The 26,634-nt window shown below is 55.4% G+C and overlaps 1 protein-coding gene across 1 annotated transcript in view; it reads left to right on the top strand.

Annotated features, from left to right (window-relative positions):
* The window catches only part of Dlgap2 (DLG associated protein 2), a 476,272-nt gene that overhangs the window by 343,576 nt on the left and 106,062 nt on the right, over window positions 1–26,634 (top strand). Inside the window, exon 4 of the mRNA XM_048792849.1 lies at window positions 12,902–12,967. Coding sequence (XP_048648806.1) covers window positions 12,902–12,967 — 66 coding nt within the window. The remainder of the gene's footprint in view (window positions 1–12,901; window positions 12,968–26,634) is intronic.

Here is a 26,634-nt window from a genome sequence, read left to right as displayed (position 1 = left end):
ACCATCCTCAGTTTGGGGGACACAGCTGATTGCCAGGTCATCCTTCTGTGGACCTCATCAGAAGCCCCTGTGGCCCAGCTGGCGGTTAATCTTGTGGTATCTGGAATCCACGGGGCTTCGCAATAAGGTGCGATGAATAGCACATGGGAACCATCACTGGGGTGGAAAATGTGGACGCTGTCCTCATTCACCCTGGTAGGGTTTATTGTGAAAGCATCTCAGTTGCAAATCTAAATTGGGCTGTGGGTGTGACTGGTGGTTCTCCTGAGAGCTCTGACTGTTTCACATTGTGCATTCTCCTGAGAAACAGGGAAGATGCTCAGGTGTCTAGAGAGGACAGCCATTCCCCCCAAGGACAGAGGAAGTTGTGCAGATTTGGTCCCTGTGGTCTGCTACAGACCAAGCTTCAACCATATCCAACTGAGCTGGCTCTCTCCTCCTGCCCAGGATTGAAGGGCCAGAGGAGCTTTGGGGCCTCCGAGGCTGGGCCCTGATTTTCCGTCTCCCCAGAGCCTCTGCTTTCCCTTGGAAGTTGGAGAGAACAGGATGGGAAACAGGGAAGCTGGTCCCTCTGCACGCTTGATGCTCAGGAGCCTGCAGAGGAGGGAGGCAGCCTGCACACACACACTCTGCTCAAAAACTACTTAAATCAAGCAAGAAGAATGCCACTGGAGCAAGCACACGGGACGGCGACCCTCTGTCCCTGTTAAGTCACTTGTAAATGACTTGCCAGACACAGAGCTCGCGCTGACAGAACAAAGAAATGCCCAAGGTAACAGCAAGCCCAGGGGTGAAGGCTCCTCATTCAGCCCACGTGGCCGATGTGCAGTGACCTTAAACAGATGGGGGTCTGACCACCGACCAGCACAGTGGCTCGGCTGGCGAGAGTCGCTCTTCCTTTCCCACCGCAAGGGCTTTTCTGGAAGTCTTAGGAAGAAAAGTCCAGTGAGGTGATATTTCACTGGATGTGGTTTTCTAAGGCACTGGTCTCAGGAGTCACACCCAAACCTCTGATGCTGGTGGCCCGGGAGCTGCATTCGAGTCACATCTCAGGTCAGGCTGACTCCTTTGACGCAGGATCAGGGCCACCTGGAGGAGGCTCTCGACCGTCTCCTGCGCCTACAGCCCCTGCCAATGTCCCCCAGGAGGAAGCTGGCCACACCCCATGGAGGGGGTCAACTGGCCACACGCACAGCCACCAGAAACATCCCAGGGGCCGAGTGGCTTCTGTGGCCCTGGCTGCAGGACAGCATGGGAGGACGTGCATGAGGCCACGTGTTTCGGGTGGCTTAGAATCCAGAGCAGTGTCGCTGTGCGCACTTTGGGAGGGCTGGCTGCCATCCAGCCCCGGGAGCAGGCCAGGCGAGGCCACGCTAGCCGCGAGGAGGCTGTCCAGCAGCACCCTTGCTGTCCATCTTGTGTGCTCAGTTTCTGGATACCTTTGTGCTGTTTGAAGGACAGACTAGTATTTGTTGGGAATTAGAGTATTTCTTTTTTAAAAAAAAATCATTAAGAATGGGAATAGAACCTTGAAGCGTGTTCAGAGGGGTCTGGGGCCTCTGACCGATAGACCCTGAGGTAGGAGCTGGACGGGGACTCCTGGTCAGAGTGGCCTGTGATACAAATGTTCATGTTTTTTTTTTTTTTTAATTTTTAAACTCTCATGGAGGATCTGTGAAAACTCAGGCCATCCCTAACTGCCCGGGGAGTTCGAGGAGGGTGGTAACAGGTTGCCCTGGGTCTCTGTGATCCCGCATGCACCCTCCCACAGAGTCACCGGCCAGGTCGGTCTCTCCTGGAACAGAAGTGGGTTTGTCCTCCCCCTGCTGGGCCCCGTGCTGGCTGACCCACTGGGCTGTGGGCTGCAATGCTGATGAGCAGATGTGATCTCTAGTTCTCGGGAGAGTGGACACCTGGGTGGGAGCTACGCTTCAGCGTCAGGTGCTGCCATCTTCTCTGCAGAGCTGTGGAGAACAGGGTGGACGCTCATGACCAGCCTTGAAGGAAGTCACAGAAGTGAGCTTGGAAATCTGTGTGACTCTAACACTCTGCCCTGTCATTTTCCCATAATTCTTCTTGCCTTCCTTTCTCCCATCTTGCCAGACAACTAGGATAAGCTTTTTAGCCTAATTTAGATGAGGTGGATCAGCCAGACCTGCTCTCTGCCATAAATGCAGGTGATGAATTGCAGATTTCTTGTGTCATCTTTCCACCCTGGAGGACAGGCAGGACTGATCTGTTATTCAAATGCAGGAAATGTTTTTCGGAGCAGTCATGCATGTCCAATGCTGGTGAAAGGCCAGTCTAGAGCCACAACGGCCAGGGCACTTTGTGTGGGGAGGGCACAGATTTAAGTAACATATTCCATGAAGAGAAATCCCTGTGGTCAGGACGTAACTGCGCATGTGGCTGTGGCCCTGTGGTGCGACACTGAGGCAGCTCCGTGTCGTGGGCACCGCGCCTTCCTTCCTCAGAACACTGGACTGGGAACACCAGAGGGTCTGAAGCACGGGCCCTCTTCATGGGTGGGAGGCGCAGGGGGCCGGGGAGGGCTCTGGGCTACAGAAGTCAGTGGGCCAGCAGTACATGGTGTCAGGACCTCCGTGCTTCTCACGTACCGCTGGCCAGGTCGCTGTGTGCTGGCCAGGCCTTCCTGTCCTGCCCAGCTCCCCCTGACAGGATACGATGGGTGAGTAGCACCTTCCAGGGGCCATCTGAATTCAGGGAAGTGTGGACGACGAGGAGGGAGGCAGAAACCAAGTGTGGGTCACAGGCCCCAGACTGCCGAGGTCCCTGGGGTTCTCGCACTTCATCCAGGCCTTTGACCTGAACGGCATTGTTCCAGTCTACAGATCAGGCAACCAAGGCTTGAGGCGCTAGCCCCAGATCAGACGAGCCGGAACCTGCCTCAGCCTAGACGTGAGCTAGCTAGCCTGCAGGGAAGCTGTGCCAGCCATGTGCTGGGGCAGCGTTTGTAAGAGGCCGCAAAGGCCATGGAGCCAGGAGTCGCCTGTGGAACACACAGAACCTCAGCCCCCTCCTGCAGCCACGCTCCACCTCTGGATGCTACATGCATTGTGCTTGAAGCCTGTTGGTTCCACATGGTTCTGAGCAGCGTCTGCCTTAACTGGGCGGAGAGAGACCCAGAATCTTGTCTGCTTGGCATGTTCAAGATGAGGAGTCGCTGGCACTCGGTTTCCTCCTGAAGTCACCCAGGTTTTCACTGCAGAAATGGAGTTGCTGGGTGGTGTGCATGGCAGGAGATGTCTCTGTAGTGGCAGTGTTTGTGTCTTTCCGTGGCGTTAAAATGCACACGTCCTGCAGCTGTGACTCAACATTCTGCAGATGGGAAGCCTGCAGCCCACAGTGCAGTGTCCATCTGCATCCCAGGGTCACAGCACAGTCCACGCAGGGAGCCTACAAGGGCCTGGTACACTGGGCTGGCCTAGCGGCCAACAGCATTACTTAGTGATTTTGGATGAATTTCAGGGCGAGAACTATAAAACTTGTTAAACCCCCATCGATTCAGAATCCAAGGGCTTTGAAAATGAATTGCTGTCTCGGTGCTGCTGTGAAACCCTGTCCTTGTTGGGTCCCTGCAAGGGAATTTGCTGTGCAGTGTGTTTAAAAAGGAAGAATGAAGCCTTGGGTGCAATTTGTCGATGACTAATAGGTAACCAGTTTCGTCTGTCATTTTTAACAAATATTATTCACTTTTATTAATATCCAACATGAAATTGATGAATAATGGCCAGGCCTGGGGATATAGATCAAAATTCAGTTTTAAGGCTAAGTAGTATCAAAACTGGGCATTTACAAAGACTCAGGGCACAAAACAACCAGCCACAAATCATGTCTCTGAAGTTGCTTTCTTTTAGAAATTGAGCAGACAGCAATACTGTAGCCAGGAAATATTTTGATATAGAGATTTATACAATTCTGCATGCAACAGATTGAGTTTGTTCAGTTCTGTAGAACAACAGAACACGCATTTTAAACAGTGTTGCTGGAGTTGAAAGGTGATGCTGAAAACAGGCCTTGCCCAAGGAGGCATTGCCCACCCAGGTGGCAAGCCCAATGGGGTGGACGCCAGGAGAGCAAAGCTCTGTGCAGAGGCTGTCTGAAGGTATACCCAGTCACATCAGGGCAAGACCAGGTCAGTGGTCACTGAGCATGCTGGGAGCTGCTAGTCTTTCCCAGGACACCCTAGATTTGGTGAAGTAGCACAGGGGAAATATTGCCATTTGCATGATATTTAGACAAAGGAACTTTGGGAACGGCTAAGAATGTTCCATGACAAGGTCAAAGGGGCTCAGTTCCTCCCACAGTTCCAGGCTTTGGGACGTTCTTCAGGGTTCCCAACAAACCCACTGGGAGCAGAGCCATGGGGAGGCCCACAGTGGGAACTGGAGGACCCTCCCCTTCCCCACACATCCCAGCAGCTGCACAGAGCATCCCCTCGCAGAGCGTAGCAGGGGCCTGGAGTCTGCAGAGCGGAGACAGAACTAGGCACAGCGTACAAGCTCTGTGAAGGCCCTTTGGCATCCATTTTCCCATTCATCTCCGTGAATTTGGCATCTCCAGGTGTCAGTGCAGAAGAAGAGTGGTTTAGAGAGGAAGAGCAGGGCCAACAGAACACCTGCGGGAGAGGGGAAGGCCAGGCAGGGCAGACCCTGGTGCACACAGTCCCGCAGCCCCCAGGCCCAGAGGTTGGCACAGCCAGGAGCAGCACAGGGCAAAGTGTGGACCTTGGAGCTCAAGGGCAGTGTAGGACCCATGTTCTAATCTGACCTCTGCTGAGCAGCCACAGGACTTGGGGTCAATCACTGACCACCCCTCACTCTCCTCTAATTTGCAGGTGGAGACCATGACATTTAATACTCAGATTAAGTGATTTCCAGCTCTGAGGTCAGGTGGTCGCAATCAGGAAATGCCAGCAACAGGTCAACCCGAAAACACGACCCGAGGGGTCATCAAGGTCCTGGTGTTGGGGGGAAGGTGAGCAAGGTGCATGGTTGTCATGGCTGCCATGTCCCACCTTCCTTCTGAACCGTGCTCAGGAGGTGGCTTGGTGGGACTGGGCAGGCAGAATTGGTCCCCAGCCTCTGTAGTCTCTGCCTGGAGTTCAAGGAGGTTGGGCAGGAGGCCCCTCAGGGCTGTTCTGGTGAGAAAAGAGAGAAACAGATGCTTATCAGGGAGATGAACCCCCCCCCCATTTTACCGCTATCCGTTTTCATTCAAGGCCGTCCAATTCCAGAGAAGAAGGACGTCCAGATGTGGCTTTGCCGCAGACCATTGAAGGCCAAGCATTTTAGGACTGTGCACTTACAAAAGGCTTGCAGCTGGTCGAGAACATTGGCAAAGCACAAAAAAATGGAAAGGGGAGAATCAAATGCAGCTGAAATCCCTCCAATCAGAGACAGAGGCCCGAGGGCCTTGGTAGACGGCGCCAGGCTTCTTCCAGTGGTGTCACGCACAGGGGGTGCATGAGCCTTCTCACTCGGCTCCCTGCTCGGACTTTCCGAGCACTTGCAGGCTCTCCATCGCTCTCCATAACTGTTCTGAACTTATTTAACCATTCTGCTTTATTTGGACCCTTGAAAATCAAGGCTTGTCATTTTATTTAAGGACAAACTGGAGCATGATGACTTACCCTAAAGCTATTTGCACACAATCCAGGAAAAGGTGCAATGTACTTGGAGGTTTCCTGACTCCTGCCATATCCGAGGACCTCGCCTGGGGGTCTGGTCAGCCCTGTGGACATGGAGAGGCAAAGCCAGATGTGAGAAGTTCATCAAGTAGAAGATTAAGACAATATGTCAAATAAAGAATTCAGGAGCGTTTAAACCCAATGCACATTAAATTGCCTTAAATTCAGGGACACATCTGCGAGCCGGAAAGCATGTTGTGTAACAAAATGAGACAGACTGTTGACAGATTCTGTCCCCCATGTGAGGTCAGATCCCAGCAAGGCCAGCACAAGGGGTCACCCTTGGCTTCCCTGTACCCTCAAGGACACTGGCCACAGCCTGGGCAGGGGTGAGCGTATCTGGGAGGCCAAGGGCAGGCTTTCATAAATTGCTCTTTCAGAGCTGGTGAGCGAAGGCCTGGCCGCACACTAGGTTCACCTGTGGGCACATTAACTGGACTCTCTGCCCCCCCCCCCAGAGCCTGAGTCACAGCCTCTTGGGGGGCAGGCAGGAGCACCCGAATCTTCCAAAACTTTCCCAGGGGTGGCAAGGCAAGATCGAACAAACAGAAATAAGGTTACACTTGAATTTCAGAAACAACTGATGTTACATGGGACGTACTTACCCTAATAATTCTTCATGGCTCTTCGGAAATGTGATATAACTGGAGGCCTGGCGGGTCCTCCGGAGCCCTCCCCAGACCTTCTACTAAAATGAGCACTAGCTGTTCCTCAGAGCAGGAGTCATCTCAGTTTCAACACTGTAAGGGCAGGCACCTGTGAGCAAAAAGAGGCCGATTAAAAGCAGCTGAACAGGCTTTATTGAGATTCACTCCCGGACGAGACCCTCCAGTCCCACAGAGGGTCTGGGGCAGTCGCACCCTGGCTCAGCTGGATTGGAACTTTATTGGGTTTAGGGCAGGAAGGGAGGGCTTGGGACAGGAAAGGGAGGTTTTTAGAGTCCCTTGTCCTCCTGGGGTTGGTTGGGGAGGATCTTGCTGAGACCCATGTCCTTCCAGGACTGGTCAGGAGACCCTGCGGATTGACAGGTGGTTATCACTGCTTGTCTGTTGGTGCCTGATGGTTGTTCTTTCGCGGTTGCCTGGTGCTTTGTTCCCTTAGTCACCTCAAACCGACCCAACAAACACCAGCCACTGCCATCTCTGAGACTTGGATGGTGTGATATGAGCAGCTGTCACTTGGTTTGGAAGGCCACATTTTCCAAGCTTCGTAAAATGCTCCTTATTCTGTCTTTAAAGTGGTGTTTTCCAGGTGGACACATCTTTAAGGAATCTGTGGTCTAAAACCTTACTAAGTACTTGCTCCTAGTGCAAAGAATTGAATCCCGCCTGCGTTTGGAATTTGGACTTAAAGCATATTATATAAAATATAATGAGTGTCAATGTTCAAGTTCAACTGCAGACAGATACATTCAGTGTGAAGTTTCACATATTTAAATAATGAACTGCCTTTTTAGTTCAGCACTTTTTAATCTTTTTCTTTTTAGTCAAGAACTTGAAATTAAGGGTGTGCTGCTCTTAATCATACTGGATTCGTTTGGGAGATGTGTCCAGCGTTCAAATGCGCGGTGGGGGCCAGCCCAGCTCCGTGCTGCCCTCCTTCCCGGCTTGGGAAGCAGACACCCACTTCAGCGCCAGGTGCTGCTGGAGCTGTTTGCTGTCACCCTTGGCAGAGTGGGGGCACTGCATGGGGGACTTTGAGCTCTCTCTTAGCCTGATCTGTGTGACATTGAACTATTTGTGGGAGTCCTGCGGACTTCAGGGACACATCTGCTGAGATTCGCTGCTCCATCCCAACTAGAATCAGGAGCCTCTCTGCATTTCCCTAGAAGAGCCGGCAGCGGGGCGGTGCAGCTGGGCGGAACGGGAGAGGAGCCAGGCTGGAGGCTCATCAGTGCCATTGTCTTGCCAAGCACAGATGAGCCCTCAATCTAGGAACCTTCAATCCTGTCATCAGAGCAGCAGCCATGTGCCCTCGAGAATGCAGAGAACCCAGGCCCTGGGACACGGCCTCCCGGACCTGGCGGATGACTCAGCACACGGAGCCCCCAAGGGTCCTGGGCTGGGTGCCCCGGAGCATGGCCCATGGGCCTGTCCTGGGCCAGCCCCACCCCAGGGGCTGCAGCAAGGACCTCACTGGCTGCAGCCTAGGCTGTAGACAGAGCTGCGGGGATGCATGTCCACTGCCCACCTGCTCTCCCCACCCTCAGGGTCACTGTCTATGAGCCCAGGTGCAGCACACAGGAGACAGACAAGGAGAAGAACACCTGAGATAGCCAGGGGCAGTGGCAGGCGTCGGAGTGAGGCAGGAAGGACTCAAAGGTGAGCTCAGGCACACTCACAGGTAGGACGGAGGCCTTGGCTGAGCCTCAGCCGAGAGGGCGGAAGGTGCGGCTCTCAGGACAGACTGGAGCACTGTCGTGCCCTGCAGGGACGTGCCAGGAGCCAGGAGGGCTGTGTGTGCTCCACCAGGGCCCACAGAGGGCAGGAGATCTGAGCAGGCAGGGGCACCAGGAGGGGGTGCCGTGGAGCCAGAGATCAGAGGCCCAAGCTGGAGCCAAGGCCACACCAGAGGTCACGGCTGCCTCTCCTCCCCTCTGGCCTTGCGAGATGCCTCCGAGGGCCAGGCCAGATCCCCACGGAGGCTGAAATGGAAGGCGGGTGGGAGGCCATGGCCTTTGGTGATGGTCAGATTCTGTCACCTTGATTCTGGAGCAAAGTCTCAGGCTCCTGTCCAGTGGGAGGCACAGACATCGCACCAGAGAACACCTGCAGCAGTGAGAGGAAGTGGCCAGCTCCAGAACCAAGGGCCAGGCTGGGGACAGGCCCCTCCTGGGGTTCTGCAGAGAAGCCCAGAGAGCTCTGCTCATCTCCTCCGGAGCAGCCCCTAGTCTCTGTCCAGTAGCTTAGGGTTCTGTTTAGAAGTCCTTTGAGGAAAGGGAGGTGCTACAGGAGACGCAGCCAGGAAGCACCATTCTGTGGGACTGTGGGCAAGTCCTGTCCCCCGAGGGCCTGCTACCCAGTGAGATGCGAGGGTCTGTGGGTGCTTGGTCTCACACGTTCAGAGACTGAGATCCACGGACACCAAGGGCCACAGCCGAGTAGCCGGTTTATTAAAGTGATAGACAGAAGCGGGTCCCAAGGGCTGTTGTCTAGGGGTTAGTGATAAGGGTAGAGGGAGTTGGTGGCCGGAAGAGCATGGGCCAGGGACGTCAAAAACAGCAGGTCTCGTGTCCACCTGTCCAGCCAGGTTGTGCATCCCACCCAGCTTTGCCTGCAGTGGTGTCCGGAGCCAAGCTGTCTGCTCCATGAGTGCACTCCTAGGGGGGCAGGTCCCTCAGCCCTGTGTGCCTGACACCTCTGTGTCCTGTTCTTCCAGGGCACAGTGCCTTCCCCACCATTCCCACAGGGAGATGCGAGCAAGCCCGAGTGACACAGATTTAAAAAGTGACAGACAGAAAGAGCAGCAGACTGTGGGGGCCAGGAGGAGCCACAGCCCTGAGCACCCCCATCCACTCCGATGCCCTCCAGAGATGCAGAGAATGAGGGGGCTGCCCGGCCCACAGTCTCCTAGGCAGTGGCTCAGGACCCCCACCTGCCCCCGGAGCAGCCCAGGAGATGGCACTGCTCTGTCCACAGAGGGCAAGGCGACTCCGGCTTCCGTGAAAGTCTCACTCTCCTGGAAGTGGCCCACTGGCCACTCCACTGTCACTCTCTTCTGCCTCTCTATGGGAGATTTTCTCTCTGACCTCCATCAGTGCCCAGAGGCCTGTCGGGGAAGGCCAGTGCTGGGCTAACTGCAGGACTGGCTCACCGAGCAGAGGAGAGCATGGGGTCTGGGCCAGCCGGGGAAGCCGAGGCTGGGTGCCCTCAGATGGGCAGCTCCGCTTCTCTGGTCCTCACTGTCAATAGTTGGTGAAACACCACCTGGTCCCTGGTTGGGAGGTGGGTTTGAGGAAGTGCCATGCTTCCTTCTCTGGGACGCACAGGCTCTCCCCCTTCAGGGCAGTGAGTAGCTTTAAGTCTGAAGTAACTCATCCCATGACCAGTGGACAAGCAGTCCTGTGGGCCAAGATGGTGCCTGCCCAGGGCTCAGAGCTGCAGAGCACTCAGCTCTGCCTCGGCAACCCAGGGTCCGGGCCAGTAGGGAGCCATTGACCTGAGGCAGGCAGCGGACTCCAGAGAAACTGAAGTGCAGCCCGGGCCGGGGTCAGGTGCGATGGCTTGCCTGGGGGGGCAGGTCGCACACTGAACACCCCTCCTCGCAAGTCACCCAGGCACCGTGTCAGTGAGGGCACTGCACCTGGAGGGTGGGTGCTGACTGTGGGAGGAGGCCTCCTTCCAGCCCACCCACAAGTGCATAGCAGGCTCCCAGGGTCAAGCTTGAGGGAGCACAGCATCAAATTCTGTATATAAGAAGATACGTCATAGAGTGGACTCAGCCAGAAAGCACGTGAGAGAGCGAGTCAGGAAGAGGACTCCGGCAGGAGCCGAAGCGGTAAAAGACTGCTTCTGCACTGAAGGTGGAGCTCCTTAGAGGCGCTCGGAAGAGTAAGGGACCGTTTCCAGGACTGTTCAGTCTGAGGCACTTTTCTATTTCTGTTAAGCAAGTGTGACGGGAGTCTGAGCAGGGTGTTGCCTGGAGGCCCATTAATGCCGCAGCCGATTCATGTCCCAGTCGCCATCGCCAGCACCTCCTGGCTGAGCCGCTCAGTGGGACGGTGGGAAAAGGAGCTGAGCTCAGGCTCACAGCGACAGCCTGGGAGGGCATCGAGAGCAGGGTGAGGAGGAGGGTGAGGAGGAGGGTGAGGAGCAGGCCTGAGGAGCACAGCCCAGGGAGCTGTCGTCCCTGTACACAGCAGTCTCATGTAGATGGCACTTGTCTTTTGTGACATGATCAGCCAGTGGTTCCCGGGATAGCAGGCAGGCAGAAGAGAGATGTGCCCTATGAGCGAATGCCCTCGTGTCTTCTGACCTGAGGGCCGATTGGGGCCCCCGGCGTCAGCAGAGAGGACGTGGAATCTGAGAGCCTCACGTGTCCTTTGGTGTGGCCTGCTCAGCGCATTCCTCAGGCGCATGGTGAATCCCCAGCAGTGGAAGCCGAGGTGCGAGGAGCACCAGGACTCCTGGATAGCGGGGGCCCGCTGAGCAGGGGCCTGCCTGGCACGATTCTGGGCAGGGGTGGGTGGGTGGTGCACATACAGAATCAGGCTGGAGTACAGGACTTGTTGGACAGGAAGGTACCAACTTGCACCCTGAGCAGCACCAAAGGCCAGCGCCATCGATGCCCAGACCTGAGCCTGGTACAGCTCCACAGTTGGAAGGTCCTGTGTGAGTGAGGCTGTGCCTCGCCTTGTGTTCCCGATCTGATGAGCAGCAAGGTGAACCGTGCAGCCAGCTTTCTTCCAGAAAGATTTAGGGGTGACTTCCATACCCTCCCACCATCAGCCCTGGGTGCTGTTCTCGGATGTTGGTGTGCTCCTCCTGTACACCGAGCTCTGTGGGCCTGTGGCCCCATGTCTTGGCTGTGCCCACCGTCCGCCCAGCTTCTGCATGTGGCAGTGCACTCCTGATTGAACAATGGGACGTGTTCTCATGGTTCAAACCCTGTGAGTCCAAGCCCACACTTGTTTGTCTGTGTTCCAGGGAGTGAGAGAGACTGAGGCTAGGGACTTGTTTCTTGGGTCACCCCTGAATCCTATCCTAACCCGTCAGCCTGCACCTGTTTCTAGGGTGACACAGTGACTATGTTCCATGAACTACTGAAGTCCACAGGCCTGTTGCGTTTTGAAACAAATGAAGACAGGCCACTCCTGGGTTAATATGCTTGGTGTGGTCACTGGGATGACAGCTTTGCAGTGGCCAGCTCATCAGCAGGAAACGCAGACCGAGCAAGTGCTGTGACCCTGCTGGAGTGGGCCAGCCGTGGGCTAGACCACCAGAACAGGCTGTCCTAAGATCCGTGACAACTCAGACCTGAGCTCTTTAAGTCAGTGCCTGGGAGGTCAGGAGCCCACCATGTCCCCGGGAGCCCGGGCACCTTCCTCAGTGCCTCTGCAGCCAGTCCGCCACGTACCCTCCTCCTGACAGCAAATTCTGACAGGCTGGTTCAGAGGGTGACAGCAGACTGACCAGGCTTTGCCACCGTGTACTGCTACGGTCCCGCACAGACCTGTGTGTGGCCAACACTCTGACCCTGAGGCCCACAGGTGTGGGGCACCTCAGAGCCACCAGTGAGAGCTGGAGGACCACAGGATGGCCACACCTGGGCGCACGTGTGTGTGCACAGGTACTTGTGTGTGTGCAGAGGCTTTCATCTTGACACATCCCATGTGCATTTATACAAGTGTCACGTGTGTGATGTTGCTGGAAGGCACCCTTCCTAGAACCCTGCTCCCGATGAGCACTGTGTGCCTGACTGTTGCCATGGCAGGAAGCCCCGGTGTCACCCCGCCCAGATGGCCCATGGCCCTGGGAGGACAGTGCCTGGTTATCCAGGCAGAGCCCAGGGCAAGGCCACAGCTGACCCTGAGCCCGGCTTCCCAGGGGCTAGCGGGATAAAGCACCACTCGGCTCCCTGCATCTCTGCAGCCTCAGCTGTGCAGGGGACAGTGCCATGTGGCCCAGGCTGTCCCAGGCACAGGACGGCAAAGCTGTGAACAATGAAAGCCCACGACCCGAGGGGCTCCCAGTGGGAAGTGAAGGTGCTGCTTTGGGCACATTGACCAGGGTGGCCCAGTGTGAGGCCGCGCAGCAGTGACTTCGGCTCTGCCCGTGGAGGACCAGGAGGCAGACAGAGCTTTGTGGACGGTGGGGGTATTTCCCACCAGACCCACCTGGCTGGAAGGAGCCAGGAGGGTGGGAGAGGGCCAAGTCCCTGCAGCCGTCCCGATGCTGATGAGGCCCCGGAGCCCAGAGCTCAGCCACAGGGAAGCCAAGGGCCATTTCACCAGCGGCCTGAGCTCCTGCCTTTGGGGGAGGGCCATGTCCTTTATCACCAGGTTTTTACAAAAAGTGGTGGTGGGTCCCAAGGTTAGGCACAAGATGCTGGGCTCTGAACAGTGGCCCTTGAGGAAAACAAGTGTCTCATTTGGGTGAGCCACGTGGGTGGTAAAGAGCTTTGCAGCTGCGCGTGCACAATGAAGCCACATCAGAGCCATAGTAAAGTGTGACTTTGTTTCTCTCTTTGCAGAGGAAGAAGGAGGAGACCTGGTCCAGCCGGGCCTCAGCTTCCCAGGGCCAGCGGAGGAAGACCTAGGTAGAGTACAGACGCCGGCGCTGTTCACACTGGGACCATACAGCGCCTGCACGCTGCAGCACACCCGTCAGTGGGACCTTCCCCCCGAAAGTGTTATGCAAGTTTGCGTTAGAGATGGTCCTAGTAGGAGCTAAATTAATGGTGCCAAGTTTTTTTTATTTCAAAAATAGTTGTTCGAACACCTTGCAGGAGTTCTTGGAGAGAGAAGGTTATCCTAGACCCTGGAGGCAGAGGGAGCTGTCGTAGGAGGAGAAGTGTGGCCCTCCACGCAGGAGCAGCTCTCCTCCCCTCCTGTGATGGGCACCTTCTGTCAGAGGGCCCTAGCACTGCACTGTTCCGCCCAGCTCTGTTATTGTGGGGCAGCAGTCCCCTCCTCGCCTCCACCCACATACTGGTCTGCAGGCTGCCTCCGGAGGAGGCTAGGAAGGCTTCACCAGGGCTGGTCATGCAATGCCCTTCTGGGGCCCCAGACACAGGGGCTGGTGCCGGGTGACCATCAGTCTCCTGACTTGGAGTTGTGCACAGGTGAAAAGGGGCAAAGGCTTATGCTAGAGGCGTGGAATGTGGATCAACCCAGAAAGGAAACCCTATGGTGGCTCTGGGTTCTTGACCTCCATAGTGCAGCTGCTCAGAAGCCTGCAGGTCCGCTGTGTCCTTTCCTGGGCCCTGATAGCCAAGGCTGTTGCTGCCCAAGGGCCAGGTCAGGGGTGCTCAGTTCAACTTTGAATCTGAGCTCTTCCTGGTTTATTTCAGACCTTCAGTCACTGGATCTGCTGCTGGTTTGAGTGGTGCCGAGTTGTAGTGAGAACCGAAGGCTCTCTTTCTGTAAAGCCAGGGTGCTTTGTAAAGAAAACCACAGCCCCAAAACGTTTTCTTCTCAATTGAAAGTATGAGGACAGGTGGTGTTGGAAAGCACAGCAGCACCTTCCCACGGAGAACCAGTATGAAATATCTGGCCTGACACCCCAAGCAGGCCTTTCTCCCTGGACATATGAATGTGACAGAGTCTCCCTTCCTTGTGAGCTGAGTTACATCCATTGAGCTGAAGGACCGTGCTGTCCACCTCTCACCCCTGCAGGACACTTGGGCTGCACCACTTACCAGCTGCTATGGAGGGAGCGACAGTCCACATGCGCTTTCTTCTCTTGGGAAAACTAGAAGTACTTTGGCCTCCTGTTAGAGAGAGTGACAGCCATTTTATTTGAGTGGTCATGTACCTCTTTATGTCCCTCAGCATAACTCTCCACGGTGACTGTGGCTCCAGGCAGGCCTCAGGCTCCCAAGAGAGCATGGAAACACTTTGACTTTTGTTAACTGAGGTGTGGGTACACTTATGTCATTGTGTTTGGTGATGGAAAGAGTTACACGCAGGAGTGGCGGTGATGCTGCTCATCTCTGTGTCTGTTTAGATGAGGGAGCTGCAGAGCAGGAGGGGACATGGAGAGCAGGAGGGGACAAGCAGAGCAGGAGGGGACATGGAGAGCAGGAGGGGACAAGCAGAGCAGGAGGGGACATGCAGGGTAGGAGGGGACATGGAGAGCAGGAGGGGACAAGCAGAGCAGGAGGGGACATGCAGGGTAGGAGGGGACATGCAGGGTAGGAGGGGGCATGCAGGGTAGGAGGGGACATGGAGAGCAGGAGGGGACATGCAGGGTAGGAGGGGACATGCAGGGTAGGAGGGAACATGGAGAGCAGGAGGGGACATGGAGTGCAGGAGGGGACATTCAGGGTAGGAGGGGACATGGAGAGCAGGAGGGGACATGCAGGGTAGGAGGGGTATGGAGAGCAGAGGGCATGGAGAGTGGTGGGCAGGGTGCACCTAGATTCTAATTCTCCAGTCCACATAACTTGGAGGCTTGGTGATCACGTCCTGGGGAAGAGGGTGGTCTGCAGGTTCGTTTTTGGTGCAATGGCCTCTCAGGCCGCGTGCTGCGCTCTGGCGGAAGGGCAGTGGGAGGGTGTGGAGGACCAAGTCTTGAATACAAGGTGCATATGAGTTGGTAGATCTCCCAGGAGAGGGGGGTTTGCTGAGCTCGTACCTGGGGCCTGGATGAATCCTTCAGTGTGTCTGTGGTCACATGAAGTGACAGTGAGGGATGAGGCCAGGCTGAAGGAGTCAGAATGTCACACTGCTTGTTGTGCAGGCCAGAGGTAAGGAGCAAAGCTGCTTGTTACAGTGGCCAGGTATGAAGCATGAAATTTACTTTTCTACCTGTTTATGCATGCTGTTCAGTGGCATTGAGGACACTCACACGCTGTGCGGTGGTCATTCCCATCAACCCCCAGAACTCCTTTATGAACTGAGATGTCCCCCTGAACACCACTTCATCCCCGGCCCCTAGCACCCCATCCCACCTTCTGTGCTTTGCATTTGAGGACTCCAGGAACCTCATATGAGCGGAGTCACAGCTCGTCTTTGGTGACGGGCTTGTATCACTCAGCACAGTACCCCAAGTTTACCTCAGGTGGTAGCGTGTGTTGGAACCCCCTTCCTTTCAGGCTGTAGTACACTCTGGTGTGTGGATGGGCCACACTCTGCTCGTCCCCAGGTCCATCATTGTGCTCAGATTGCTCCCACAAATTAGCTCCTCTTGGAGAGTTGCCGTGCGCCTGGCCCGCCCTCTCCGCTGTCTGCGTGCTGTCTGTGGGTGTGTATTCAGAGTGGAATTCTGCACTGATGGCACACCTGTGCTCACTTGTTGGAGGACATCCACACTGTTGAGCAACAAAGGTGTTTGAGTCAGCTTTTTCGCTGCTATGACTAAAATATCTGAACAATGTTAGGGGAAAGGTTCATTTAGAGGCTCACAATGTCAGAGGTCTCGGTCCGTAGACAGCCAGGTCCTTCCTCGGGGCTCTGGGCGAGGCAGGACATCATGGTGGAAGAGTGTGGCAGAGGGAGGCAGCTCACATGAGGATCAGGAAGCAGAGAGAGGCTCCACTTCCCGATGCAAATATACGTCCCATAGCCTCACCCCCAATGAGCCCCCTCCTCCAGCCACACCCTCCTGCCTCCAGTTACCACCCAGTTAAGCCCCATGAAGGATTGATTCACGACTACGTTAAGGCTGTAACCCAATCGTTTCTCCTCCAAACATTTTTCATGGTCTCACCTGTGAGCTTCTGGGGGACACCTCACATCCAAACCATAACAGAAGGTATTCAGCCATCTGTCCCCAGAGTCTGGCTGCAGGCTGTGGCAGAAGGAGCAGCCAGATTTCAGAAGCTCTGGAAGAGAACTGAGGGTTGGGTGACCACTGGCCTCAGGAGCTTCCAGCCACCCTGGTTTTCCTGTGTGAAGCAGGAATGAAGGCAGGGATCCCGGCTGGCCAGGGAGCAGGCCAGGGGTCCGCTCTGGGGACAGGAGGGGGTGCGAGCCCGGCACGGACAGGAGCTGCCTTTGAGCCCGCTCACTAAGTGTCAGACCCAGCCTGTCCTGCTTCAGCGGGTCTCACGTGGGAGCACCAGCACCCCCGCTGTGCACCTGTGGGTGGCACTGGGGCCTTGCCACCTCTATACCTTGCCTACCTGACTCTTCTCCCCTGTTTTAGTGGGGAAATGCTTTTCATTCGCTCGTGGTTTTTCTGGCTTTAGTAAGTCACAGCTGATAAGTAAAAGTCGTGCACACTTGCAGCGCACAAGGAGAAGCTTTTATATCTGTCCACGTGGCAGGGTGGTCCAGGCAAGCCCGTGAACCCCTCGGCTCACGAGCTTGTTTTCCTTTCTGTGGTGAGAGTTGAAGATCAGCTCCCAGCAGCTTTCCAGTGTACAGTGCATTGTTATTAGCTGCAATCACCAATTGCACAGGAGGTGGCTTCAACTTTCCCCTTCCAACCGAGGTTGTGACCCACACTTTGACCCACATCTGCCCACTGCATCCCTGGCCCTGTCCCCACCCTTCTGCTCTCAATTTCTGAGGTCAATGTTCTTAGGTTTCACATGTAAGTAAGCCCCTGGGAGGGACTATTCTCCAGGGAGGGACCTCTCCATGCCTGGGTTATCTCGTTTGTACGATGCCCTCCAGGTTTACTGGTCTTGCCACAAATGCCAGGATTTCATTTATTGTGGCTGAATAACGCTCCATCTTGTGTGCGCCCAGGGTCCCTTGTGCACTCCTCTGGCTGAGCCCTGCTCTGTGAGCCTGCAGCACCTACTTCACACCCTGGTCTCCTTTCCCTTGAGCACAAACACAGCCGTGGGGCAGCTGGGTCACCACTCTGTGGTTCTGATGGGCACCAAGGATGGAAACCTGATCTGCAAAGTACAACAGGGAAATTAATTTAAAAGAAAGAATGAAAAAGGGGAAGGATGGAGGAAGAGGGGAGGAGAGAGAGAAGTCAGAGTCCTATTCCTGATGTTGTAACTAATCAGGAGTAAAAAGCATGATTCTGTTTTTTTCCAAATGGTATTTTCCACTTTTCACATCTCTAAGTTGGGAGGGTTAACCAAGTCTCATGCTCATGGGGCTATAATTCTACTAGGCCAAATTAAAGATATGGTCTTGGTGCTGTGAGAGCAAATGATCATCATTCCCAAAACACTGCAGGGCGCTGTCAGCATCGTCCAAGCTGGGGCCATAAAGCAATAGGTGGCACTTGTTTGGGGGCCCATGACAAGCACCAGCCCTTCTCTCAACGGTCCTTGCAGGCTCCAGGGCCAGATGAGGGGCAGCGACTGCAGGCCCCAGGGTTCTCTCCAGGGCAGCTGCGTTAGCAAAGCCGTCTTTTCAGAAAGCAGGACTCTCGCCCCCGCCATATTGCTATCACTTCATTTTAAGAGCACATGCATTCTCTGAAGCTCATGAAATGTAGAGCAGGAACATAACTTTATCATTAGGAAAATGGCCCTGAAATTTAGGGAAATACAGAAGCTTTCTATAAAATTAATCTAAAGTCAGTGATAAAAGAAACTAATGCTACACCATTCAAAAAGACCACAATGGAGTAGAAAACCCAACTCTACCCAGAAAAGCCACTTCCAGGGGAGACCCTCAGATGTGCTGAGACGGCATTGCTCTGTGAGTGATCTCTGCTAGATTGGCTCACTGGAGACCATCCTGCAGCTGGCCCTGGGTATCTGGGTATTCAGCTAACCTCAGAAAACACCTAAAGAAAAGCCCTGACTATGCTGAGCATGTACCATGCTTCTCCTCGTCACCCCTAAACAGCAGCAGAACCACTGGTACCAGCGTGTGGTAGCAGGCGTCTGGGCCAGCTAGACTGCTGGAGTGTGCAGGAGTGCATGGTACCGCTATGTGAAAACGCTGTGTGCTTTCTCTCAGGGACTGAGTGTCCCGGGTTTCTGTATTCCCAGGGTCCTGGAACCCATCCCCAGAGTGTTGATTCCAGCTCTAAGGGGCCGGTGGCTTATTTGCATTTATAAAAACATTTATATTGACCCAAATTTTACATTGGTAAGTTAATTGCAAAGTAAAATGGGAGAAAATTGTCAGGTTAAATAATCAAAGCATATTAAACCATGTTAGATGTGAGACCCAACACCAAGAAAATGGACAGGTAGAGGAGATCTGTCATTTTAAAACAGGAGAGTGTTGGCACAGCACCTGCAGCCCCAGCACCTCCTCCAGGTGGCACACGCTGCAGAAGTATCTCTGGAGGGCACCCTGAGACTCCTCGGAGGCCTTCAAGTGGGAAGAGGCCCACAGCAATGGGGGCTCCTACTTTATTTAGCAAGAATTCCCCTTTAGATATTCAATGGTCTTTGGCAAATGGCCCTGGCCATTATGCTTACTTACATTGACTTAGTGACTTCTGGGCATCCAGACTTACCTCAAGACAAATTTCTGCTGACCTCTCCGCGCTCCTCCACTGTGCACTCTGCATGTCCTCCTCCTCCCCTCACCCTCCCTTCCTCAAAACCGCTTCTTCGCCAGGTGCCCTCCCTGCACCGCCAGCGTGGCCCCTGCTCCTGGCATGATGTGAAACACGTCGCAATGCCATGCTGTGGAAGAGGACGAGGCACTGAGGAGCAGGGACAGATGCTCCATGCCTGGGGACCAAGGGAACTTAACAATGCCACTTCAAAACCTTATTTCTATGCAAATCATGTCCCTGAGCATGGTGCTAGGAACACAGGAACCGTTTGTAAGTGAAAGCTGGCTGGTTCTACCAGAACAAGGGTACAGACGCTCTGTAGCAGCTGTTGTGGTCAACTCTGAGTTACAGTGACCTCTCCATGTCATGGGAGACCGGCTCCAGGAGTCCCTCAATGCCCAAATCCTTGGAAGCTCAGGTCCCTTATATAAAAGGGCACAGTATTCACATACGACCTATGTCTGTCCTAAATCATCCCTAGGTAACTTATAAACCTAATACAATGAAAGTGCTATAAAAATTTATTTCTGTGCAAACAAATTAAAATCAGTTTTAAAGTTATGCATAGGTAATACTTGAGAAAATTAGGGTATTAGAGTTCTTCATGTGAATTTCTGGAATGCATTCTGTAACGTTGCTCCTAAATATTTCTTTTCACCTTCTACAACCTCCAAGACTAGTTGTGCCCAGTGACTCTTGGTACCTTCGTGGACGGCTTCCCCATGGTGATTCAGGGCTCAGGTGTGGAGGGCTCTCCCCTCAGCCTGCAGCCCCTGGCCTTAGTGGGCCCACGAGGCGGGGCTTGGGGGTTAGAGGGAAAAGAGATGCGTAGCTGTGTAGTCCACAGGGAAACGAGCAATTAGAGGTGCTGACCACAGTCTCTCAAATCATAGCCAGAGATCAACCCAGTGCAGGCCGAGGTCGCAGTGGGTGGTGTGGACGAGATTTCCATGTTGCACTCGGACAGCGAAGAGTGAACTTGAGAAAACACAGGCCTGTTTAGGAGCCCCAAACTGGTCCACTCAGCAGCCCTCGAAGGAGAGAAATGATTAGCTGCCACTGCCATGGGGGCACTCCCAGTGGCATAGCACCTGGCCAGGAGCAGGGCGCCTGAGCTCTCCTCTTGCCCTTAGACTGCCGGGCCGGCAGGTGCTGTGCCTGACCTGCAGGAGCGCAGCCCGACGCCGCTCCCCGCTGGAGCTCTGCAAACAACAGCAGAATCCCTCAGCCACTGGGAAGAGCTGCCGGACAGGAGAGCAGAGAGCTCCCAGTGGGACAGGGACCTCATGACATGGGAATCGGGCATTCCTGCAGCTGTCTGAGTTGAGGTTGGACCTGGAAGGGCAGGAGGAGGATGCTTCCTGGGCAGGCTCAGCCTCCAGCCTCAGCTCAGCTTGGGAACCGGCTCTCCGCACTTGGAGGCTCTGTGTCCAGCAGCACCGGCCTCCACACAGTGGACATAGAGCCTCCCCAACACAGGTGGTGACGACCAGAAATGTCTCCAAACACGGCCAGCATCCTCGGGGGCTGAGACTGCCCTCTGGTGGTGAGGGTCCTCGTCCCTTCTCCTACCCCAGAACTGCTCTAAAATCCTGGCTGTGAAAGGCAGCAGAAGAGCCTGAGCCAACTCACAGCAGTCCACGTCAAACAGCTGTCCACGTCAAACAGCAGTCCACATCCAACAGCTGTCCACGTCAAACAGCAGTCCACGTCAAACAGCAGTCCACGTCAAACAGCAGTCCACATCAAACAGCTGTCCACATCAAACAGCAGTCCACATCAAACAGCTGTCCACGTCAAACAGCTGTCCACGTCGACTGTGATATTTGGGAAAAATACAAAAAACAAATCATCAAAGTGCTGCCCCAAAGGTAGCTGTGGGGAAGGAGCAGGAACAGGATGGTTGGGGGCCCAGCTCGTCCTGTGAGCTCAGGGCATGCTGGACTGGGGACACGGGGGACACCACGTGCAGTTGGGATGGGCCACCTTGCTGGGCAGCACCCAGGTCAGCAGATGTGTCGCTTGCCAGTGGGCAGAAGACACGGACACTGTGAGCAGTGTCCCTGTGGCCAGCAGAGCCCCTCCAGGGGCCTATGCTGGGCACCTCCAGGCAGAGCCAGGTCCTGCCTGCACCACCCCACCTCTCACACATGTCTGCGACCGTCTGCGGCCCACCTGGCCAGGTAACAGAAAGGGGCACAGACATCTGCAGTGTGTCCTTGGGCCAACTCAGCTCCCAGAGCTGAGGAGTCCAAATCCCTCCCTATGCCCAACATCTGCTGCCACAGAAGAGGCGTCCATCTCAGAAGGAGCAAGAGAGCCACACAGGTTTGTCACACGCCGCGTTAAAGGCGGCTTCACATTTCCAAACTGACCCTCCTGAAATGACCCTTTACTGCAATCGCAACTCACACGGACAGCTTCTGCAGTAAATGGTTTCTGCACTGGGCGCGTGATCGAGGGCAGAAATGATGAAGGAAGAGAGGGAGGTGACAGAGTTCCCTTCAGTAAAGAGGCACAGCTGATTCATTCGCCTTCCCTAACTCGGGGCCTTTATTTAATTTCACTTTTTTCAGATTTTTTTTCTATGTGACCTAGAATGCTCATTTTTGAACCATGGGCTGAGACTCATTAATGGACAATGAGTCCAAGTTACAGGGTCACTACCAGCAACTTCAACACCTGAAACAGCAGTAACGAGGTACAGAAAACCCCCAGAGTGGGTGTCCAGTGAGACGTCTGCTGCTGGGCGTCCTGTGCCGGGATCTGAGGTGAGCAGGATGAGATCTAAATGTCTGCAAGCCACAGGCAGAGCCAGGCCCTGGGGAAGTCGTCTGCAGGCAGCCGGGCAGGAACACTGCCCTGGGCCAGGACTCGATCCCCTGCCCGCCCTGCTCCTCACAGTCTTTGTTCAGAAAGCTGGAGGCTGTGGAGAGACAGACCACTTCCTGTCTCAGGGTGAAGGTGATGAGTCTGAGTCCCCGAGATTAGGATAAGACATAGCTCACAGGAGCCTGCTGAGTGCTGACCCTGTCATTTCTACTGTGCTCTGGCCAAGCCACCTGGTCTGTCCAGTGCGATGAAAAGTGCATCTCAGAGGTGCAGGAGGATACAGAACACAGCCGAGGGAGGGTGGCTGCAGGCCCCCACGGACATTGTCACTTACTGCCACCTCAAAGCATGGTCTCCATGGTGACAGAGTCCACTTCAAACTACAAAGACTGGCAGCCCAACTCAAAATTAGTTTTAGATTCTGAAGATTTTCTGTGACGGGATTTGCTTCATCAACCACATGTCATTAGCAGGCTTCTGTGCAAATGGGTGTTCAAAAATGAATGTGAACTCGTGTGCCGAGCTGTGTGATTCAGATGTCGACCAGGCCAGTTGGAAAAGTACGTATTGTGTCCCTGGAAATGTACAAGGATGAGTGCTGGGCCTGGTGAGGTGTCCCTGGTGAGGAGGGTCCTGGCTGATGTCCTGGGAGGTAGCACTGGAAGGCAGGTCCTGGCTGATAGACTGGAGGTGTCCTGGAGAACAGGTCCTGGTTGATAGACTGGTAGGTGTCCCTCTAGTGGAGGGTCCTGGCTGATGTCCTGGGAGGTGTCCTAGGAGGGCAGGTCCCGACTGATGTCCTGGGAGGCAGGTCCTGGCTGATAGACTGGAGGTGTCCTGGAGAACAGGTCCTGGTTGATTGATAGACTGGTAGGTGTCCCTCTAGTGGAGGGTCCTGGCTGATGTAGTGGGCAGTGTCTGCAGAGCAGGGTCCTGGCCCCTCTGAGCACTTTGAATCCTTGCATTTCGTCCACAGGCCTGTGGGACAGAAGTCTCCATCCTCAGGCCATGAGGCCAGGGACTAAGTGAGAGATTCAGGGATCTGCCCAAGGTCACTAACATAGGAGAGGCCATTCCGGGTCTGAGGTAAGCCAGGCTTTGCAGGGTCTTTCATACGCTCTGCTCCCTCAAGGAAACTCAAGTCTTCCCTCTCTGGGTCTGACACGTCTGCCTTGTAGACTGTGCAGATGTCACAGTGACATCTGATGTCAGCTAGGTGTTATACAACTACAAGGAGCTGAGTTTGGAACACAGAAGACATGCCTGCTTCACTGGCTGGGTCGATTGGGCTCCCCTGGTGAGCGGAGTCAGCCTTCTCCGTGAGACTATGGGATGTCGCGTGTTCTCAGCCAGCGCTGATCTCCCCAACCATGCATCAATACAGACACCCACTTCTCAGAAGCTAGGCTGAAATGGGACTTTCCTCCGTGGCTGGCCCTCCTGGGAATGTGGGCCTGTGGCCCATGACAGTCAGCATGTCACATGAGGGAAGACAAACCCCAAATCTGTTTAGGAGTTGAGAGAAGAAACATATGTTCCAAGTTTTATCAAAGCATGACTAGAGCGTTCCTATTTTATGTAAACTTTAACTCTGCCAAATCCTAAACTTGATAAGACAAACACTGGCTATAATCAGCGTGAGTTAAGTATTTAACAGTCTACAGAATCCCCCAGGGGCCAGTGCCCTTGGACTGGCTTAGTGTCAGCCCCCAGGGACAGGCAGAGGCTGAGGTCCCCTCGGACCCCGATCCACACAGTTGCTGCAGCTGTAGGAAACGGTGCTCTGAGCAAACCAGTAGCAGAAGATCGGGGCTTCTCCAGCTCGTCTCCAGGAGGAGCACGTCCTTGGAACCTAGAATCCGAGGACTTGTCACACCTCCCTTGACACTCAACCGGAGCTGTTTATTTAGCACAATTTCATAAGCAGTGAATACCAAAGTTCGGGTGAACTGTGGCTCAGTGACCGAGGATGAGGGGCGGAGGTGCAGCAGGAGTGCCAGGTCCACTCCCTGGACCCCGGTGCTCCCCGCCCGGGAGCCCCGCAGGGAGCATGCAGGGAGCCCTGCAGCTGCAAGGCGCAGCTGACACCCAGCTTGCAGCAGCCCGGCAGGCCCAAAACTGCACGGAGGCTGTTACCTAAACCCAGGCAGCAGGCGAGGACCTGCCAGGCCATTCTGCCGAGGGTGCCTGACCCATCGCTGTGTGCAGGCAGTGGGGGCCCCGAGCTCTGCTACACCCTGGGGTGAACCAGACAGACCGCTGGGCCATGTCTCGCGTGTTCTGAGAAGTCTCCGTCCACGTTCCAACGTGGCCTGCCAGGGACCCAGCCTTCAGGCCCCTTGCCACTTCCCGTCCTGGCTGCTCTCTCCTTGGGGTGAGCAGGGGTGAGCCTCCCGGCGAGTGGCTCGGCTAGCACTCTCGCTCTTCCCCCTCCATGCAGAGAGGCTGTCACAGTGACGAGGTGGGCTCGTCTGCCCAGCCTTGGACGCGGCGAGCCTGTTGGGGCAGGCCCCGCAGTTCTGAGGGATCGCCTCTGCTTCCAGCGCTCGACGGCCCCCTTCATGCCACAGCTCTGTGACTGTGAAAGCAAACAAAAGCTAAGGTGGGAGCCTGGAATCCAGACCCGGGTCCTGGCGGGTCACTGGGCTGTTACTTGATGTGGGTTGCAGTGGGCGGCTTTTGATTGTAGTTGGACTTTTCAGAATGGCTGAGGTGGACAGCTGCTGGCTGGGCAGCTTCAGGCCGTTCCACGCTGTTTCCAAACAGGGCAGGCAGCTGTTGTCAGTAATCAGCGCGTCCTGCAACCCACTGCTGACAGGGCAGGCAGGCAGGTGGGCCCAAAGCCCCCGGCCCCCAGGAGGGGACCTGCTGTCGGTGAGCAGAAGTGGCCTCTGAAAGACCTCGGGCTCCCGGACTCAGATCCCACTGAGCCAGTGTCTGTTCAGACAGTCGCATGAGCCCCCGAGACCCCAGGCCGGGCACAGAGCTCCTGGGCCACATTCTCTTCGTCTCTGAGAGGCTCCTGCTAGTGCGTCAGGGTCTGGGCAGTTTCACAACGTGTCCTTTCCTTCCTTCACCAGCGCTACCCAGTCTCTCCAGCACCCACCCCGCCTGCCTCACCGCCCAGCCTGCCTGCTCTTAGGAGCCTCAGAGCGCTGCCTAGGCTTGACGGGGCCTGGAAGGAGGGGACAGGGCCAAGGGAGCTGTGCCTGCAGAAGGCCACCTGCCCCTCGTCCAGGCTGGAGCAGGGCTGTGGCCGGTGGCTGCTGTGTCCCGGGGACCTCCACAGGATGCACTGACCGGGGCCATTCACATTTCCTGGGAGAGGAAAGAATGGGAATGCACAAGCAGGCCTGGTGCTGGAGTTCAAACCCTAGCCCCCGACACCCTGGAGCCGGGGGAGTGCGAAGCCCTGCTCGGAGCATCCTGCCGAGCCGTCTGCGCAGCCTCGGAGGTCAGCAGTGTGAGCCTCACACCAGCAGGGAGCCCCGGCCTGGCACAGCCTCGCTCTGAGGGGAAGGACCCTCCTGCACGGGCCTTGCCCTCTGAAGGTCCGCTCCCTTCCCAGCCGCCACCTCCTGCTGACAGAAAAGGCCTCTGGTCTGCAGAGTGCAGCCTCCTGCGCCCTGGGGCCCCGCAGCCCTCAGCCCTCTCAAACCTGCAGCCCCCCACCTCTGGGTCCATGCACCTTCTTCCACCTGGAGACCTGCTCCTCCTGGGAGTCACATGTGGGGTGCCAAGCCGGGAGCAGGCAGGAGGGAGGGCGCCCCCCACCCCTGTGAAGCTAGCACCGTACGGTGGCTGTGGAAGCACTTGGCTAGACTCCCAGCCCAGGGCTCATCAGCGCAGTTCTACCCAGAGGCAGGACCCTGGGGGAGGCAGAGCCCGGGCCCCGCCCACACCTGCAGCCAGGGCTCTGAGCTGGGAATGAGGGTGGTGCTGACTCTCTGGACCCTGGGCCCCCAGCCGCAGCAGGGGCTTGGCCACCTGCCCTGCCCGGCCCTGGGCCCTGTGGAGCTCTGCTGTCACCAGGTTCTCCTCACAGGCACAGAGCTGGGGAGCATGTATTGGTTGTATGCTCTCTGAGTAATGGGGGCTCTGCGCCCTCAGGGTGAGGAGGCAGGGGAGAGCGCCAGAGTGTGGAGCGTGGGGGGAGGCAGGGGCACAGGCGCGGGGGGAGGTGGGTTTGGTGTGACATGGTCCCACTGCAGGAAGGTTCCGGAATCCAAGCTGGGGCCTGAGGGCTCATGCTTCTGGCCAGTGCCCGTGTGGCAAGCATTAAAAATAACAGCGGTTGAGCTGGTCCAACAGGAAACGACCAGCAAATATTTGCTCTTGAGCAGACACTGTGAACTTCCCATGCCCGCTGCTCAGCGAAGACCCTCAGGAGGGTTGTGACAACTCCGCCATCAGGGTGCACAGGGGCATCCTCCGGGGGCCCGGTGGCAGAGGGCCTCTTCACTGTGAGCACCAGCAGCAGAGTGGGCTCCTCAGGAGCCCAGCAGGCCAAGTCCCAGGGTCAGGGCTTTCCGTTTCCAGACAGGATTCATCGGATGCAAAACTCTATACTCTGTTTTTTCTAAATGTTTTATTTTAACTTTTTTCTTTTCTATTAGTTCTTTCTAGATGTGACAGTAGAGTGTATCTCGACATATTATGCATACGTGGGGTATGACTTATTCCAACTAGCATCCCATTCCTGTGGTTGGACATGATGGGGAGTTACACTGCTCATTCACAGATGAGCACAGGAAGCTACATTCAACTCACTCCACTGTCTTTCCTACTCCCGTCCACTCCCTTCCCTTCATTTCCCTTGTCTAATCCAATGAACTTCTACTCTTCCCTCCTGCACCCCACTTATTGTGAGTCAGCATCCACATATCAGAGAGAACATTTGACTTTTGATTTGGGGGAAATGGCTTATTTCACTTAGTATGATGTTCTCCAGTTCCATCCATTTACCAGAGAAATGCCAAAATTTCATTCTTCTTTATGGCT

The sequence above is a fragment of the Marmota marmota genome, unplaced genomic scaffold (assembly GCF_001458135.2).
Source record: "Marmota marmota marmota unplaced genomic scaffold, marMar, whole genome shotgun sequence".
Taxonomy (NCBI): Eukaryota; Metazoa; Chordata; class Mammalia; order Rodentia; family Sciuridae; genus Marmota; species Marmota marmota.
This window is presented reverse-complemented; position numbering and strand designations above follow the sequence as displayed.